At 46.7% G+C, this 15,707-nt stretch overlaps 1 protein-coding gene across 1 annotated transcript in view; it reads right to left on the reverse strand.

The window, feature by feature from the left end:
- LOC118392586 (liprin-alpha-2-like) overlaps positions 1-15,707 on the reverse strand; it is a 247,539-nt gene that overhangs the window by 52,435 nt on the left and 179,397 nt on the right. Inside the window, 5 exon segments of the mRNA XM_052460483.1 lie at positions 1,280-1,426; positions 2,241-2,462; positions 5,060-5,170; positions 13,764-13,838; positions 15,512-15,676. Of these exon segments, the coding sequence (XP_052316443.1) occupies positions 1,280-1,426; positions 2,241-2,462; positions 5,060-5,170; positions 13,764-13,838; positions 15,512-15,676 (720 nt within the window).

The following is a 15,707-nucleotide window of genomic DNA, read 5'->3' on the forward strand; positions in this document are numbered from 1 at the left end:
CAAGGGCAAACATTGGATTAGAAATGTAAGTTTAGAAAATTGCACATGAAAATTGCTTATGGTTTATTTCATTTTATAAACTGGGTGGTCTGAACCCATACGGTCTGATTGGCGGACATATCAGACCGTATACCACGGGTATGACAAAACGTTTAGTTTTACTGCTCTGATAACGTTGATAACCAGTTTATAATAGCAATAAGGCTCCTCGGGGGTTTGTGGCATATGGCCAATATACCACGGCTAAGGGCTGTGTCCAGTTACTCCACATTGCAACGTACATAAAAACAGCCCTTAGCCGGTGTCCATATACCACACCTCCTTATTGCTTAAATGTGCACGGAGTACTTTCTGTCTAGCAATGCGGATTCGTGTGTGTGTGTGTGTGTGTGTGTGTGTGTGTGTGTGTGTGTGTGTGTGTGTGTGTGTGTGTGTGTGTGTGTGTGTGTGTGTGTGTGTGTGTGTGTGTGTGTGTGTGTTCTCTATAGCTTGGCAATACAAATTTATGAAAATCCATCTGCCTTGAGCTCAGCTGTTGGTGCTGTATCTGTGATTGCTCCCCCTCCTTAACCATAACATTATTCACAATACCAAATAACTCAGGCACAGAAACCATGCACATCCACCCACACAGCATCTTCAAGTAACTACAATAAAAACCCTGATCCATATGCAAACGACTCAGCTGGAGTTAAACACAATGTCAAGATGTCCTCTCATTTCAGAATGTTCTAAACTCTTATTAATCAAAGACGAGAGTTATCCTTGATCCACTACTGGCAACGAACGCTGTGTTATTCTCCAGATCGCAGGGGATTTCAGCAAATATGTATGCTATTGTAACTACGGTACTCCCTTAATGTAGAGAACGATCAGCCTCCTGAGCCCATGGAGATCTCCTTTAAACCAGAGACGCCAGATGGGATTGAGTTTTGTTAAACCAGAGACGCCAGATGGAATTGAGTTTTGTTAAACCAGAGACGCCAGATAGAATTGAGTTTTGTTAAACCAGAGACGCCAGATGGAATTGAGTTTTGCCTTAGCAATAACATGTACTAAAGGGCATGTTTTTTCTAGGTGGGTGGAACCCAAGGTGGGGAGACTTCTGATTCCTTCTGGGTTGAGACCCTAAAACCAAAGGTTTAAATTGGGTCAGTGGGGACCACAGCTGTAGGTTAAAGTATCCCTCAGAAGCTGATCTTAGTTCAGTTTTGTATCCCCCCAGCTCCCCCACCACTCTAATGGTTCAAGTTAGGATTGGTGGAAGAGGGTAAGTGACCTGTCTGAGGAAGGCTTCCTTATTGGCCAGCTCATTCTCCAGTTTGTCACTGATGTCGTGCAGGGAGGTGGACTCTCTCTGGGCGCTGAGGTACCGCTTCTCCAGAGTGACGATCCTCTCTTCCATGTCCTCCTTCTGACACATAGCCTGTAGTCAGTCACACACACACACACACACACACATACACATACACATACACATACACACATACACATACACATACACATACACATACACATACACATACACACACACACACACACACACACACACACACACACACACACACACACAAACAGTTGAGTACATTTCCTTCTCGACAGCACAAACCGTATCTCCCTAAATCTCCTACGGTTCATTTCCTGTATGGAGTCTCAGTGAGTGTGTGTATAGAGGGGAAGGAAATGTCCTCCAGCGTTGTCATGATATAACACTGTTCTCAGACAGTGGTAATTACTTAAGAGGGCTGGGCTGATAAAGGATCTGAGATCAGTGTACTAGCTGGATCTCACTCCCTGAGCCCAGCCTGCCATCATCATTAGCAATCAATAGCAATCTCAACCAGGGCTAGCCGCTAGCTAGGTGGACCAAGAGCCAGGTCACATTCTGATTCACATCACTGGGTAGATATTCAATTCTCCTCCAAATCAGAGGGACCAGTGATTGTGTGACTATAATGTTCTGCCTATAGCACAGGACAGATGAGTAGAGACCATCTCTAAGTACCAATGTGTAGAAAGAAGCCTGGATACATGACTTTTCCAAGAACCATCCAGATTGTCTGAGGCAGTAACTCCTCTCTAAGTCATCAGAGAGGAGGTTGAGGGAGTGAATGCATATTTCCCTTATGCTTGTCAATGTATGTTCTCAACAACCCTAACTCTCAACTAACAGTGCGCGTGCGTGTGTGTCTCTCCTGAGAGAGTGGGTGCATCTCATTTGAATGTACCTCTCTCCTCACCTCTTTGATGTCCCTCTGGTACTTGGTACTCATCTCCTCTGTCTTAATGAGGTCCTTGCGCGCGGTGTCCAGCTCCTGCTCCACCTCGGAGACGCGGGACGACAGGGAGGACATGCGCTCCTTCATCTGGGCCAGCTCATAGTTCTGCTTCTCCAGCAGGTCCTGCAGCTCCACCACCTGGCCGGCCTCATGGGCCGACTCCATGGAGCCGTTGGACAGGCGCTGGAGGACCAGGGGCAGAGGGAATGAGAGAGACTCTTACTGTGTAAAGTCCATTTCCATTCAGTCAAATCAGGAGCAAAGTAATGAATCAAAAGGCCTTATGAATTTCTGAATGGATTTCAAAAAAGCTTTTCAGCAATTTCTGTTTTTTTGTGGATTGATTTATTTGAAATAATGGAATTGACCTTAACCTTGTAATACAGCGCTTTTCTACCAACTCAAGGATGCTTTATGGCAGTTAGGTCCCATGACACAAACTGTTTCAGCTAGCAGAATTGAAATGGATGAGTTGAAACAACATAATTTCCAGTCAAGCCTTCTGCAGTGAGTGCTGAAGTACAGGCTGAGAGGGCCTTGAATCAGACTAGATCCCTCTTCAGACCTCTGTATTTCCCGGTGGAGAAAGATAGCATTAGAGCTCTAACACATTTAGGACCTGGAGGTTGTTGGCCCCCTATTCTGGTTTAATTTCAGATGGACACACAGCCAGGGTGACGGAGGCACTATAAAGATTACTCCAGACTGCATTGAGAGATTGGTTTGGCACTAGCATTAGGAATATGATTTGGTTTGACTATGGGAGGGAGGGATAGAGAGAGAGAGACACAGAGGGAGAGAGAGACACACAGAGAGAGAGAGAGAGAGAGGGGGAGTTTCTTTTCCTCTCCCTCTTTCTGTCTATCGGTCTCTCCTCTCCCATCTCTCGTGCCCTTCTCTCTTTCTCCTACCCCCACCCCCCTCTCTCTCCCTCCTCTACCCATCCTCATGTATCAGGGCCAGCTGCCCGTCCATACCCATCCATCTGGCCAGACATCCCTAATTGGGCCTCTCTCCCTACTGCCTGTGATCAATGATTCACTGTGTAAGGCAACAGGCCCCATTAAATCAGCCCACTGGTTTAAATACCAACACAACAGTCTACTCTCATAACGGACAAACCTTGGGATTTATCTTAGCTTGGCTTTTAGTGCAGGCTGGTTTGAACTTTTCCCAGAGATAACAAGTTACACAGCCGGTTCTCGAAATAAAAACTTAATTGCGGCGCGTCTGAGAGTATAGTCGTAAAGCCTGCAGGGAAGTTATCCAGTTGTGGACGAGGTGGACTTGACACTCGTAACAATGCCTTTAGGAGGGATTGACATGGAGTTAAACATTGTTTCTCCCATCGAGGCAGATTGATCTGGTAGGGAACGAGCTACTGTGCACCGGTTCCTTTTGCTAAATTAGACCCGTTTTATACGTCTAGCTGTCTATATATCACAGCAACTTTACAGCGCTGCTAAATTGCAGTGGGGGAGCCCAACAGCCATAGCTTGGGCATGTCAGTAAAAGCTGTCCTAACTTAGGTTTTATTGTTATCTTTTGAAATTGCTAACTGTAAAAGATCACCTCTATGGTTAAATCTTCTTGGTTTTACTATTCGATCACTATATAATATTGAGGCCTTGATGGTTAGAAGTGCAGAAAAGTGGTTGATACTGAGAGTGAAGGGAAAGGCCATGGCTGTCTGCCTGTATTAGCAGGCCCGTCAGGTAAAGCTAGCTCTATGCCCCGCGTCATGATGTGACCTGTTGGTCCATTCAGGCGCAACACGTGCACCCACACAACACACACCCCCCTCCACCTGTCACATGGGTGACGACAGCCTGATGATGGCGTTAGCCTATGTGTTCACTCTACTCCAACACCCTTCTACCCAGGAGCAGTGAGACGGAGAGGAGGGCTCTAACCCGCCTACCGGGAGAAACTAGCCCTGCAGATCAACCGTGTCACTACCTCTGGATGGAACCTTAACGAGGCTGCCATGACTACCTCTGGATGGAACCTTAACGAGGCTGCCATGACTACCTCTTCAAACCTCAGCATGGTGAAAGTGAGTTTCAACCTTCCAACCACCCTCATCCCCACCCCCCTACTCTGTAAAGTGACAGGCCACAGACAGCTGTCGCCCAGTCAGGCTCAACTGAATCGTACACTCCTGACAACGCGTCCCCATCACGAGGTGCAGCTCATCCACGAGCCTAGAGATTCGGCTCACATCCAAACCAACACAGCATTCTAAGTGCTGTATTGATATCTGAGAGGATTGGGAAATTCTCTACGCTTTGACTGCTCAATGTACTGTTCTTCACTCTGGTCTGACTAATCATGGAAGTGTGGATGCATTATGGGACATTTGATCTCAGACCATTTGTATGCAGATGTAGTCAGAGGTTTGGGAGCTCCAGTATAATGTAATCTGGTGGGGTCATAGACAGTACACATCACCTGATTGTGGGTGTCCATCACGCTGCCTAGCTGGCTGCTCAAAGACACTGTGCTGACAGTGAAGGCCTGTATCTATCGAGCTAGTGAAGTGATAACATGCTTGATACCACGATGATACTGATAACACAGACTATGAATGGACAACTGTGCTGAAACAATGAAAATGGGGGTTGTATATCCCACACGTTTACGTTGATGTGAAAACTGAAATGTTGAGTGTTAGCCCTGTCAATGTAATGATAGTAACACATGAGATAAATAATCAACAAAAAAAAGCTGTGGATATTGACAGGAAAAAAAGAAGGACAGTAAACACAATGGACGCCCACCTTGCTATGTACCTTCTGGCTGGCATCAGTGCCCTCCAGCATGTCCTCTGACCCGTCCCCTGACGCCACCTTCCTCTGGATGTGGGCATTCTGCTCCCGTAAGGCCACAATCTGCAGAGAGGGATACAGGACAGAGATTAATACACAGGTCTAGAACAACAATACACAGAGAGGGACACAGGACAGAGATTAATACACAGGTCTAGAATAACAATACACAGAGAGGGACACAGGACAGAGATTAATACACAGGTCTAGAATAACAATACACAGAGAGGGACACAGGACAGAGATTAATACACAGGTCTAGAATAACAATACACAGAGAGGGACACAGGACAGAGATTAATACACAGGTCTAGAATAACAATACACAGAGAGGGACACAGAACAGAGATTAATACACAGGTCTAGAATAACAATACACAGAGAGGGATACAGGACAGAGATTAATACACAGGTCTAGAATAACAATACACAGAGAGGGACACAGGACAGAGATTAATACACAGGTCTAGAATAACAATACACAGAGAGGGACACAGGACAGAGATTAATACACAGGTCTAGAATAACAATAAACAGAGAGGGACACAGAACAGAGATTAATACACAGGTCTAGAATAACAATACACAGAGAGGGATACAGGACAGAGATTAATACACAGGTCTAGAATAACAATACACAGAGAGGGACACAGGACAGAGATTAATACACAGGTCTAGAATAACAATACACAGCAGAGATCAGCCTAGCTGCCAATCACACATGCAGGCACATGTGCATACACACACACACACACACACACACACACACACACACACACACACACACACACACACACACACACACACACACACACACACACACACACACACACACACACACACACACACACACACACACACACACACGAGCACACACACAATTGTCAGCTCCAGCCAGGCATGGGGCTGTCCTGTCAGTGCCTGAGGGGAATACAACTGATGTGCAAATATATTAAGGTCAAGGGTCAGGATCTCATTCACCTTCCAAAACACAAACAACCTAAATATTTACTCAATGACAGCTAACAGGTTATTTCCTACTGTTACAGCTTGTCTGTGTAGGAATTTCTGGAACATTACGAAGCTAGCTATGTCATATTATGTCTAGGTATTAACGTGATCACTATGATTATCTTGTTCAGCGAACCCCTCATCTCTCTCTCCTGAAGTATCTGGTGTTCACTCTTCATCACGTTGCCAGGGGCTACAAACCAGTGACATGAAAAGCATATTGAGGATTCCCCTGACAGGGACGGCTGATTCGGACTTTCCGAGGGGGAGGAAGGGGGGAAATAGCCGGGTAGAGACACAACTATAATTGTCCAAATTGTTGGACTACAACCTATTCTTGGACAGCACAAACAGCATGGTATGCGATCCTTTATGGAGCCCCCTCACTTCTAATGCCCTTTTACACCATCACTAAACACAAGTGACAGCAATACTAGGGAGACTACATGATGCCTGTAGGGTCAGCCTTCACAAGTCAGTTCCAGGGAAACCTCCCAGACCTTGAAACTAGGAGAAAACCGTCATTGTTTTATGATGTGCTAACCATATCTCTTTTTTTTGCATAACTGACATATTTTTGCGTGTGAAAATATTTGTAGAAAAGCCGTGATTTTACTGTATGACAACTACAGCAGAGAGATGCACCATGTCAGTGTCATAAATGCCTGTAGCCTGTCATCCAGTACACAGTCAAATATTAGTGTGCTCACTATCCATTATTATGTAATCACGAGCACAGACATCACCAGATTTACCATAAAGAACAGACCCAGTTGGGAGACAGACAGGATATGGAAGTGTGAATAAAATGACAGCATGCTGCTATTACCACTGATCACAGGTTATTTTAGGCTTTAATCTCAGGCTTTCATCTGGATTTAGGAAACAAAACAACAAAGAGAACAACCGAAACAGTTCTGTCTGGTGCAGACACAAAAACAGAAAGCAACTACCCACAAAACCCATGTGGGCAAGAGCTACCTAAGTATGGTTCTCAATCAGAGACAACGACAGACAGCTGTCCCTGATTGAGAACCATACCGGGCCAAAAACAAAGAAATAAAAAAACATAGAAAAAAGAACATAGAATGCCCACCCTAGTCACACCCTGGCCTAACCAAAATATAGAATAAAAAGCCACTCTATGGCCAGGGTGTGACAAGTCGGCAATATTATGACGGTAATGATTGAGAGAACAATCCAGGAAGGATAGTGTAGCAGCCTATGACAGTCATGAATCTACTGTATAATAGTGTATTTTGCTAAACATGGCAATACATCATATTACTGTACTGACTGAGGCAGTGCTGCAATAGGGCCCTCCAGTCCTGATCAGTAAAAACCACACAGTATATCAGTATTACTGCTATTGGAATGCCATCTCTGTCTACAATAAATAAGTTAAGCCTGAATATTTGTGGACACTTCCCATTTGTGGGAATCCCAGATCTATGACTTGGCTGTGTCTGCACCCCGGAGAGACCGACATAATTACATTTCTCAGAAGGAGGCGATGACATCACAATAAAACAACACAGTGAGAGAATCCAGTACGGTTGCCAAGTGTTCCACCAACCACTCCAGTTGACCTGCGTTCAAGACTTAGAGGGCATTCAATGACACCTCCATCAGTAAACAATGATTGATGTGAAAATGCAACTCATAACTGCCTCTGACACTGGTCAGAAATAGCCTTAAAGCTATACAACTATAAAACACCACTTTTTACAGCACAGATGGAGGCACTCACTAGACGCAAGTATTACATTATTTTCATTCTAAGAGGGCAAAGGGCAGGGAGGGATTATTCCATAATTACAATGGAGGTTTCCCTTTACATTAAGCCCCGACAACATCCCAGCACGGGGTTTGAGATTTCATCCACAGACAGTGGATTTGCTTGCTGTTGCATATTGCTGCCTCTCTCTCTCTTTCTCTCCATTCTTTTAATGAGGGGTGCAATTACACCTTCTTATGTTTTGGCTGGCACATTGGGGAGCGTCTATCATTTTTCAGGTACAGAGATCAAACGGTTGGCTCTCGACATAAGGGGTGCACACACGCACACACGCACACACGCACACACACCTCCTCCCGACAGACACCCAGGATAACAAATGATAGACTGAGCCTTGCTGCTGTGGCTGTGGTTGCTCTCAAATTAGAAAAATATTTACAGAAGAAAATTGAAAGTGGCCATCTTTCCATTTGATGTAGTATCAGTTCATCTCAACTCATCAAAGCCCAGAAAACATCAGAGACACCAGGAGACAACGGAGACACCAGAGTCATCAAAAGACAGAGACATCAGAGACACCAGGAGACATCAGAGACACCAGGAGACACCAGAGACATCAAGAGACACCAGGAGACATCAGAGACACCAGGAGACATCAAGAGACACCAGAGACACCAGGAGACATCCAAGATACCACGAGACATCAGGAGACACCAGAAGACACCAGAGACACGAGGAGACATAAGAAACACCAGAGTCACCAGGAGACACAAGGAGACAGTGCCACAACTAAACAGAAAGGCGCTATCCTTCAAACTCCTATCCCTCACAATAACTTCATCTTCCCTGACTTCCTTCGTCTCCACCTCTCCGATAAGTAATTGTCTGTTTTAGTGTGAAGGAGCAAAAGGAGATTGGACAGGAAGGTGACGTGAAATCTCTTGGTGTACAAGATTGATTTGGTGGAGCCGAGGGCCTGGAGCAGGTTGCTATATGCGGCAATGCCTCTGAATTAAGATCAGTCACACAGACAGGCACACGTGCACACACACACACACACACACACACACACACACACACACACACACACACACACAAACACTGGAAACCTGTTGGCTTGAATCTTATAGCACCGGTTAATTTTTCATTGTATAGAGTGGGTGACACCTTGGGGATACCCTCTAGAAGTCCAACCAGGAAATGAATAAGAGAGACCGGATAACATAGAGTAACAGAAGTTTCAGTCTCTCTCTCTCTCCCCCAGCAGCCTTTGTAGGATCTTATGCAGGTTGGATTGGTCCCTTGACGGGGGACCAAGCCCAGAGGCCCCAGAGGTTTTGCGGGGAATTCATCTACCTCCTGACACATTCTACAGAATCTACTCCCATTTCATTTATGTGAGCCGGGTCTCACATATTTTAACTTATTTTAACTTAATATAATACATCAATAAAATTAATTTAGCCTCAAGTAAATAATGAAACATGTTCACGTCTCTTTCATATCGTCTGAGATCCCCAAGGACTGGAAAGCTGCCGCAGTCATCCCCCTCTTCAAAGGGGGAGACACCCTGGACCCAAACTGTTACAGACCTATATCCATCCTGCCCTGCCTATCTAAGGTCTTCGAAAGCCAAGTCAACAAACAGGTCACTGACCATCTCGAATCCCACCGTACCTTCTCCGCTGTGCAATCTGGTTTCCGAGCCGGTCACGGGTGCACCTCAGCCATGCTCAAGGTACTAAACGATATCATAACCGCCATCGATAAAAGACAGTACTGTGCAGCTGTCTTCATCGACCTTGCCAAGGCGTTCGACTCTGTCAATCACCATATTCTTATCGGCAGACTCAGTAGCCTCGGTTTTTCGGATGACTGCCTTGCCTGGTTCACCAATTACTTTGCAGACAGAGTTCAGTGTGTCAAATCGGAGGGCATGCTGTCCGGTCCTCTGGAAGTCTCTATGGGGGTGCCACAGGGTTCAATCCTCGGGCCGACTCTTTTCTCTGTATATATCAATGATGTTGGTCTTGCTGCGGGCTACTCCCTGATCCACCTCTACGCAGACGACACCATTCTATATACTTCCGGCCCGTCCTTGGACACTGTGCTATCTAACCTCCAAACGAGCTTCAATGCCATACAACACTCCTTCCGTGGCTTCCAACTGCTCTTAAACGCTAGTAAAACCAAATGCATGCTTTTCAACCGTTCGCTGCCGACACCCGCACGCCTGACCAGCATCACCACCCTGGATGGTTCCAACCTTGAATATGTGGACATCTATAAGTACCTAGGTGTCTGGCTAGACTGTAAACTCTCCTTCCAGACTCATATCAAACATCTCCAATGAAAAATCTAATCAAGAGTCGGCTTTCTATTCCGCAACAAAGCCTCCTTCACTCACGCCGCCAAACTTACCCTAGTAAAACTGACTATCCTACCGATCCTCGACTTCGGCGATGTCATCTACAAAATTGCTTCCAACACTCTACTCAGCAAACTGGATGCAGTTTATCACAGTGCCATCTGTTTTGTCACTAAAGCACCTTATACCACCCACCACTGCGACTTGTACGCTCTAGTCCGCTGGCCCTCGCTACATATTCGTCGCCAGACCCACTGGCTCCAGGTCATCTACAAATCCATACTAGCTAAAGCTCCGCCTTATCTCAGTTCACTGGTCACGATGGCAACACCCATCCGTAGCACGCGCTTCAGCAGGTGTATCTCACTGATCATCCCTAAAGCCAACACCTCATTTGGCCACCTTTCGTTCCAGTTCTCTGCTGCCTGTGACTGGAACGAATTGCAAAAATCGCTGAAGTTGGAGACTTTTATCTCCCTCACCAACTTCAAACATCTGCTATCTGAGCAGCTAACCGATCGCTGCAGCTGTACATAGTCTGTCGGCAAATAGCCCACCCATTTTTACCTACCTCATCCCCATACTGTTTTTATTTATTTACTTTTCTGCTCTTTTGCACACCAATATCTCTACCTGTACATGACCATCTGATCATTTATCACTCCAGTGTTAATCTGCAAAATTGTAATTATTCGCCTACCTCCTCATGCCTTTTGCACACAATGTATATAGACTCCCCTTTTTTTCCCTTTTTTTTCTTTTTCTTCCTATTGTGTTATTGACTTGTTAATTTTTTACTCCATGTGTAACTCTGTTGTCTGCTCACACTGCTATGCTTTATCTTGGCCAGGTCGCAGTTGCAAATGAGAACTTGTTCTCAACTAGCCTACCTGGTTAAATAAAGTTGAAATAAAAAAATAAAAAATAAATAAAAATGTCCAACATGTTGGAGAAGAAAGTAAAAGTGCAATATGTGCCATGTAAGAAAGCTAATGTTTAAGTTCCTTGCTCAGAACATGAGAACATATGAAAGCTGGTGGTTTCTTTTAACATGAGACCTCAATATTCCCAGGTAAGAAGTTTTAGGTTGTAGTTATTATAGGAATTATAGGACTATTTCTCTCTATACCATTTGTATTTCATATACCTTTGACTATTGGATGTTCCTATAGGCACTTTAGTATTGCCAGTGTAACAGTGTAGTTTCCATCCCTCTCCTCGCCGCTACCTGGGCTCGAACCAGGAACACATCGACAACAGCCATCCTCGAAGCAGCGTTACCCATGCAGAGCAAGGGGAACAACTACTCCAAGTCTCAGAGCGAGTGATGTTTGAAATGCTATTAGCGCACACCCCACTAACTAGCTAGCCATTTTACATCGGTTACACCAGCCTAATCTCGGGAGTTGATAAACAGCGCAATGTTTAAAGCAAGAGCAGCGAAGAGCTGCTGGCAAAATGCACGAAAGTGCTGTTTGAATGAATGCTTACGAGCCTGCTGGTGCCTACCACCGCTCAGTCAGAGTGCTTTATCAAATCATAGACTTAATTATAACATAATAACGCACAGAAATATGAGCCATAGGTCATTAATATGGTCGAATCCGGAAACTATCATTTCCAAAACAAAAGGTTTATTCTTTCAGTGAAATACAGAACCGTATCCCTCAGTCTAAATATTGCTGTTACATTGCACAGCCTTCAATGTTGTCATAATTACGTACAATTCTGGCAAATTAGTTCGCAATGAGCCAGGCGGCCCAAACTGTTGCATATACCCTGACTCTGCGTGCAATGAACGCATGAGAAGTGACACAATTTCACCTGGTTAATATTGCCTGCTAAGCTTTCTTTTAGCTAAATATGCAGGTTTAAAAAGATATACTTCTGTGTATTGATTTTAAGAAAGGCATTGAAAGAAAGGGAATACTTATTTTCCACCATAATTTGCAAATAAATTCATAAAAAATCCTACAATGTGATTTTATGGATTATTTTCTCATTTTGTCTGTCATAGTTGAAGTGTACCTATAATGAAAATTACAGGCCTCTCTCATCTTTTTAAGTGGGAGAACTTGCACAATTGGTGGCTGACTAAATACTTTTTTGCCCCACTGTAAATATATATTATTTAATCAACAAAATCGGTTTCCAAAAATACAGATTTCCTAAAACTTGAAATCGGCCCTAATTAATCAGCCATTCGATTAATCGGTCGACCTCTAATCTGGACCACTTAAACACCTGAGACTGGGCGATCAAATCTGGACCACTTAAACACCTGAGACTGAGAGGTCAAATCTGGACCACTTAAACACCTGAGACTGGGCGATCAAATCTGGACCACTTAAACACCTGAGACTGAGAGGTCAAATCTGGACCACTTAAACACCTGAGACTGAGAAGTCAAATCTGGACCACTTAAACACCTGACACTTTTATTCCTGTACCTACCTATTGTTCACCTAATACCTTTTTTGCACTATTGGTTAGAGCCTGTAAGTAAGTATTTCACTGTAAGGTCTACACCTGTTGTATTCAGCGCACGTGATGAATAAACTTTGATTTGATTTGACTGAGAGGTCAAATCTGGACCACTTAAACACCTGAGACTGAGAGGTCGAAGGTCATCTATGTCATCAGGCAGTGCAGCTCCCTATGGGAGGCTCCAGGAATGCAGGTGGTGTTATCTGCAGACTGGAGCCCCAGAGGAGAGCGACTCGAGGCAGATCTCCATCCCAAATCAATTAACAGTCTGTAGCTGGTGCAGGCAGCCACTGGAACCCAACGTCCTCCCAGAGGCTCTGACGTGTGGAAGTGTGGACGTTTCTATTCAGCAGTGCTTATTTAACCACAGCCTCCATCACCGGGCCTCAACACCCACTCACTCAGATGACTGTCTCACCATGACACAACAGAAAGTTAACCATGTATCCACTGTAGTCAAATTAAGTATAGTCACACTACTTAATCAAATAAAGACCTCTGTCTCGACTCAGTAAACTATCTGCTGAGGCGTAACACTGTACTTGGTTAAGTAAATGAGATGCACTTTACGCTGCATGTCTATGGCTCAAACTTAGCCTCATACACCTGCCTGATCTCGCGAGCTTACATGAATGATTCGCTCCACGGATACAGGAGCGGTCATCCATCTGGTAATACTAGGCTAACTCAAAGTGAAAGATATCGCCATCTCACGCCCCCCCCCCCCCCCTCTCCCTCCCTCTGGCAATGCAGAGTGGTTAATTTGGCTCCGGTAGAGCGCCAGTCTGAGGGCTCCTCTCAGCTGGAACATGACCATCTGCCCTGGAAGAGAATGGCAGAGAGAGAATGGGGGGCAGAGGCATTACGCCACCCTGCTAACGCCACGGGCCAGCTCTCATCTGTCAACGCCATACTTCACCCCATCTTAAGACAGAATGACTAGCCCCTGAATAGGACTCCTCCGAAGTCGAACTGGCAACATCAGACTGCTTTGAAAGTTGACTAAAACAGTCAGAGTGCCTGTGAAAATGATGCTGTGACACGTTTCTCACCTCCTGGTTGGCTGATGTTAGCTCCTCCTCCAATGCAGAGACCCTCTCTAGCGACACCCGCAGTCTCTCCCTCACCTGAGGAAAACAAAACACAACAACCCGCCATGAGTGTGTTACTGTACACATCCTCTGGTAGGACCTTACCATGGAGCTCTGCTCTTGCAGTTAATGGCAGTAGATGTGTGGTTTTGAGCTCTCAGATAAATAGCATGGATAGTGTTGGAGACAACAGTGAGATATGTCTATTTATCTCTCCCCACCAACCCACCATCCCACCTCAGCCCGGGGTTGACATGATATACCATGTTCCCGCGAGAGAGCAAGCCGCTGATCCCTCTCTCCCTCAGCCTTCAGCCCAACAGTAACACTTTGTCTTGGCCTTGAAGGCAGGCCTGAGCTTCTGTCCAGGGGTATCTGCTTTTATTACTTTTTAGCGTCAGTTGCTGGGAGCAGCTTTCCCTCCCTCCTCCCCATCCCTACTCCTCCTCCTCTTCTCCTCAAAGGGGGTGAATGTATGACTTACTCTGCCTTCCTCTAGGTACCACATTCAGGTATTTGTCATGCTACTGACGGAGCATTTACTGGTGAGCTCCATGGTGCTCCATGGCCGGGGCTGTGGCCCGCTAGGATGAAGGCCTCTCTGAGGAGGCTGAGCCTGGATTACAGGGCAGTCATTCCCCCTCCCTCCCCTCCCCACCTCCGGACAGCCCAGCAACACACAGACAGATCGCCGCAGAGCAGAAAACATCCCGTGAATCAAAAAAGCCTTTTATTCCCGAGTCCAGTGGCCTGGAGAGACGCGTTATAAATGATACGGTCTGTTGTGGAGGGTTGAATAGATTACATCAGCCGGCGTGACATCTTACAGAGGGCTGAGGACATCAATCAACAGGCCTGAGGCAGAGCAGAGGCTGGGGCTGGGGCTGGGGCCAGTGGGAGGGCAGAGGCTGGGGCTGGGGCCAGTGGGAGGGCAGAGGCTGGGGCTGGGGCCAGTGGGAGGGAAGAGGCTGGGGCCAGTGGGAGGGCAGAGGCTGGGGCCAGTGGGAGGGCAGAGGCTGGGGCCAGTGGGAGGGCAGAGGCTGGGGCTGGGGCCAGTGGGAGGACAGAGGCTGGGGCTGGGGCCAGTGGGAGGGCAGAGGCTGGGGCTGGGGCCAGTGGGAGGGCAGAGGCTGGGGCTGGGGCCAGTGGGAGGGCAGAGGCTGGGGCTGGGGCCAGTAGGAGGGCAGAAGCTGGGGCTGGGGCCAGTGGGATGGCAGAGGCTGGGGCTGGGGCCAGTGGGAGGGCAGAGGCTGGGGCTGGGGACAGTGGGAGAGCAGAGGCTGGGGCTGGGGCCAGTGGGTGGGCAGAAGCTGGGGCTAGGACCTGAGGCAGAGCAGAGGCTGGGGCCAGTGGGAGGGCAGAGGCTGGGGCTGGGGCCAGTGGGTGGGCAGAAGCTGGGGCTAGGACCTGAGGCAGAGCAGAGGCTGGGGCCAGTGGGAGGGCAGAGGCTGGGGCCAGTGGAAGGGCAGAGGCTGGGGCTGGGGCCAGTGGGAGAGCAGAGGCTGGGGCTGGGGCCAGTGGAAGGGCAGGCGGTTGTGGTGGTGACTTATGCCAAAACAAAGAATATTCAATACCAAGATGGCACTGTGTTAACAATGCCTCTGCATACAGTATGTACTGTCATCAGTCAAATATACTGTACCATCAATTGAAGAATCCCTTCTACCAAGAATAGCTACTGTGCATACAAATCTAATGTATGGTCTTACCTTCTCGTCTAGAGCCTTGTGGTGCTCAAACAGGGACTTGAGTGCTTTGAGGACCTCCACCTCACTGGACACGCCTGAGGGGGACTGGGCCTGCCGCTTGACCACGGTCATACGTAGTGACCGCTCATGCCTGGACACCAGGCACTCCAGATGCTCCAGAAGCAACTATAGAGACAGACATAGGGACAGAAATTAG

The sequence above is a fragment of the Oncorhynchus keta genome, chromosome 13 (genome assembly GCF_023373465.1).
Source record: "Oncorhynchus keta strain PuntledgeMale-10-30-2019 chromosome 13, Oket_V2, whole genome shotgun sequence".
Lineage (NCBI taxonomy): Eukaryota > Metazoa > Chordata > Actinopteri > Salmoniformes > Salmonidae > Oncorhynchus > Oncorhynchus keta.